The 4618-nt window shown below is 48.4% G+C and overlaps 1 protein-coding gene across 1 annotated transcript; it reads left to right on the top strand.

Annotated features, from left to right (window-relative positions):
- On the top strand, positions 1-1672 carry LOC123430470 (cytochrome P450 81Q32-like). The gene is made up of 2 exons (XM_045114342.1): positions 1-927; positions 1025-1672. The coding sequence occupies exons 1-2, from the start codon at positions 1-3 to the stop codon at positions 1637-1639; spliced, it is 1542 nt and encodes a 513-aa protein (XP_044970277.1). The 3' UTR covers positions 1640-1672.
- Positions 1673-4618: the final 2946 nt, after the last annotated feature.

Here is a 4618-nt window from a genome sequence, read left to right on the forward strand (position 1 = left end):
ATGGACACCGTCACCGCCTACGGCGCCGCCGGCGTTGTGGCCTTTTTCCTCTTGAGCATCCCACTCCTCCGCCTACGTCGCACACGCCTCCGCCTACGGCTGCCGCCAAGCCCTGCTGCCATCCCCTTCTTGGGCCACCTCCACCTCATTGAGAAGCCGCTCCACGCCACTCTTGCCCGCCTCGCCGGCCGCTACGGTCCGGTCTTCTCCCTTCGCCTTGGCTCACGCCATGTCGTGGCCGTGTGCTCGGCAGCGTGCGCCAAGCAGTGCTTCACGGAACATGACGTTACCTTCGCCAGCCGCCCACAGTTCCCCTCATTGATGGTTGTGTCCTTCAGCTGCACCGACCTCCCGACGTGCCCCTACGGCGCGTACTGGCGACATCTCCGCCGCGTCGCCACCGTGGAGCTCCTCTCCGCGCACCGGGTGGGATGCATCTCCGGAGATATCGCCAAGGAGGTGCACGCGATGGTGTCGCGACTGGCACGCGCCGGCGCCGGCGCCGGCGCCGCACTAGTGAAACTGAAGAGGAGTATTTTCGAGGTCTCGGTCAGCGCCTTGATGGAGACCATCGCACAGACGAGGACGTCCCGCGCGGAGGCGGATGTGGACATGGACATGTCGCCGGAGGCCCAAGAGCTCAAGGAGTGGATGGACGAGATCATTCCGTTGATGGGCGCAGCCAACACGTGGGACTTCCTGCCGCCGGTGCTATGGTGGTTGGACGTGTTTGGTGTGAGGAGGAAGCTCCTAGCAGCGGTGGGCAGGAGGGACGCCTTCATCCAGAGGCTCATCGACATGGAGCGGCTCAGGAGGATGGACAGCATGAGCGAGAGCACAAACAAGAGCATGATCGCCCGGCTGCTCTCCTTGCAGAAAACGGAGCCGGAGACCTACACCGATAACATGATCTTGGCTCTATGCGCGGTAAACATGCATCTCTTTGATTGATCGATGTTTCCAATGTTGTCAAACATCAGCGACCTTCTCTTGTTACGATGTTTTGGCTTTTGTATATACGCAGAGCATGTTCAGTGCGGGCACAGAGACGACGGCCACGACGCTGGAATGGGCGATGTCGCTGCTGCTCAACCACCCGGACACTCTGGTCAAGGCGCAGGCCGAGATGGACGCGTGCGTCGGAACCACCCGCCTCCTCCACGCCGACGACCTGCCCCGGCTCCGCTACCTCCACTGCATCATCAGCGAGACACTCCGGCTGTACCCGGGCGTTCCGACGCTGATCCCGCACGAGTCGACCGCGGACTGCACGGTCGGGGGATACGACGTCCCCAGGGGCACGATGCTACTCGTCAACGTGTACGCCATCCACAGGGAGCCGGCGACGTGGGAGGACCCGGCCATGTTCAGGCCGGAGAGGTTCGAGGGGAGGAGAGCCCAGGGGCTGTTCATGATGCCGTTCGGGATGGGGAGGCGCAAGTGTCCCGGGGAGGCCCTCGCGCTGCACGTCCTGGGGCTGGTTCTCGGCACGCTGCTGCAGTGCTTCCATTGGGACAGGGTCGGCGACGCCCCGGTGGACATGGGTGAAGGGGACGGGATGACACTTCCCAAGGCGGTGCCCCTGGAGGCGCTGTGCACACCACGGGCAGCCATGCTCGATGTCATTGGGAAGCTCTGAGCCTACTACGTACGTACTTACTCTTCGACTCCTCCTAGTTAATAAACACTCTCATATATATATATATATATATATATATATATATATATATGTCCTTCAGCAGTATGTCAGTAGAACCAGTTTATGGTTGTACAGTTGGACATCCTGCACTGAATATGAATCATAAGTTCAAATTTCCCGGTGACCCGCATGCATGCATGTTGCCACTCTGATCATGCTATATATCCCACCTCAGCTTGAGGTAGAGGCCGGCCGGAGGCGAGCGAGGGTGTCGGTGAAGAATCAAGGACACGAAATCTGGAGTGTCCGTGACAGGGCGAGGTCGCTCGCAGTGGAACGAACCTTGTGGGAATAAACACAAGCACCAGGCGGGCGTGCGAACCTGTACGTCTTTGCAGCGGTGCGATTTCTTCGAGCGGGCGTCTTCCTGCTTGCCCGCCATTCGTCTCCTCGCCATCGCCGCCGTCTGCTGTTGGCCGGACACTAGTACAAGGAGCAGAGGAAGAGGATTGTTTTTTTTTTCTTTGATCTTTGAGAGAGAGAGAGAGAGAAAGAGAAAAATATATTTTTAAAATGCGAAATACAAAATTAACCTTTTCCTTTGATCTAGTTGTATTAAAAAAATTGATACAAAAATTGAAATACAAGATTAACCTTTTCCAAATGCTTAATTAACAGTTTTTAAAATCTTGCTCAACATATTTTTTCAAATGCTTGATTAACATTTTATATATACATGATAAAAAATCATCATCTTTTTATTACATGATCAACCAGCATTTTTTCAAATGCTTGATTAACATTTCTATATACATCATAAAAAAATCATCATCTTTTTAATACACGGTCAACATTTTAACTATGCACATTTAACATTTTTTAAAAACTTAATCAACAATTTTTTTCTCAAAATTTTGATTAACATTTAACAGTTGTGCATGCGTTCATCGCCCTAGATTCAGAGAAAATTACTTGACCATGCATGGTGGTCTCTAGAGACAGCTCCGGCCCAACATTGTCCGGTTTCTTCCAAAAACGCCGCGTCTGAGTTGATTTTGACCACTTCAACCCGTGGATCAGCCAGCAGCTTTTTCCGATAATCCCACCACCTGGAATAGATAGGGTTTTAATTTCTTCCACATGTACGTACCCTGTCAGGATTCAGGAACAAAACAGACCTTGATACTGATTCCTTTTCCTCATGGCGTATGCAGTCATCACGTAAGAACCAGGCTCGCCACATGAGCAAAAACATCTTGCTTCTCATATCCGAGTCATGTTATTTGTCAAGCAGAATCTGCAACCAATTAATCTGTCCCAGTGTAGCCGAAATCCTGTTCATCAGGGAGCTCCCATTTTTCCTCATATCGAACATCAGGGCTTTACCTACTCTTTGTGCATGCTAAAACCGCATGGTATTCATTTTCCGAATGACGTCATATATACTTCTGTTTCCAGCCTCTAAGTGCCGGATATTCATTTTTCAAATGACGTCACATATATACTTCTGTTTCCAGCCACTAAGTCCGGGATATTCATTTTCCAAACGACGTCACATATATACTTCTGTTTCCAGTCTCTGAGCCAGGGATATTCATTTTCCAAATGACATCACATATGCTGATCTGTTTCCAACGGGATATTCATTTTCGAAATGACGTCCCATAGACTTCTCTGTTTCCAGCCTCTGAATCCGGGATATTCATTTTCCAAATGACGTCACATATATTCTTTTTCCGGTAGCAATTCTTCACCCGAAAATCTCTGAACTCTTGACCATCCTCCTTCTACGTTCAACGATGTTGCATACCATTAATTTGTTTTTCTCATTGATAAAAGAAGTTCGTCCTGTTAGCCTGGGTGGGAGATAGACCCTGCATGGATTTCATCAAACTCCAAGTGATCCAAGCTATCGCAAACGACTTTGTAGAGGATCAAAAAGTTGTTGGTACCGGCGGGTATGGAGATGTTTACAGGGTAAGATGGACTAATCATTCTAATTCCTATCTATACTTCTCACAGTACTAGTCAAGATCTGTTCCGTGATTAAGGCCCTGTCTGAAACCACTCAGATTATCATAATCCAATTTTTATAATCTATATTGTCTTCAAACAGGACGGATTATGTTGTAGATTATAAAAACTAGACAGACAGATTATTAGAAACTCGCAATCTACTCTATCCCAGATAAAACCAAATTATGGATTACTAATGACCCATTATCTTTGTAAAGTTGGAGGTAATTACTAATTTCTGTCACCACCACCCTCTTCCTTTTTTTCTCCTCGGCGCGCGCACAAGGCAGACAGGTCATTATGCAATGTAAAAAACCTGGATTACAGTTTATATAATCTGGCCTTCAAACATGTCCACCTACATTATTTTTATAAACCTGATTATATAATATATCTTCATAATCCATATTATCATAATTTATTGTGGTTTCAAACCGGGCCTAAGTGATTGATTTTGTCAGGCGACCCATGAAGGGCATGAGATATGTTTGCGGGAAACTTCCAATCTATTCACCATCAATTATGATAGTACAACGAATATAAAAAATAATAAAAATCATTTTCAGATCCGTAGACCACCTAACGATGACTATAAGTATTGAAGCAAGTCGAAGACGTGCCGCTGTCATCATCGCTCCCTCACTAAAGCCGGGCAAAACTTGTCGTAATAAACAGTCGGAAAGTCATCATGCTCATTCCCTATAGGATCAACGCATAAGAACAACAACCACCGCTGTTAAACAGAAGCTTAAATCAGAAGGATCCAACATGTAGACACACGAACGCAGGCGGACGAATACCGGATCCACGTTGATCCACCGAAGACAAACGCCGACCGAATCCCTCAAGATCTGTCGATGAGAAACCTCCACACACCCGCCGATGACGCTATAAACACCAAAGGGACGGAGGCTAGGCGGAAAGATCCTTATTCCATCTTCAGGAAGCTGCAGCCTCATCTCT

Source organism: Hordeum vulgare, chromosome 2H, assembly GCF_904849725.1.
Source record: "Hordeum vulgare subsp. vulgare chromosome 2H, MorexV3_pseudomolecules_assembly, whole genome shotgun sequence".
Taxonomy (NCBI): Eukaryota; Viridiplantae; Streptophyta; class Magnoliopsida; order Poales; family Poaceae; genus Hordeum; species Hordeum vulgare.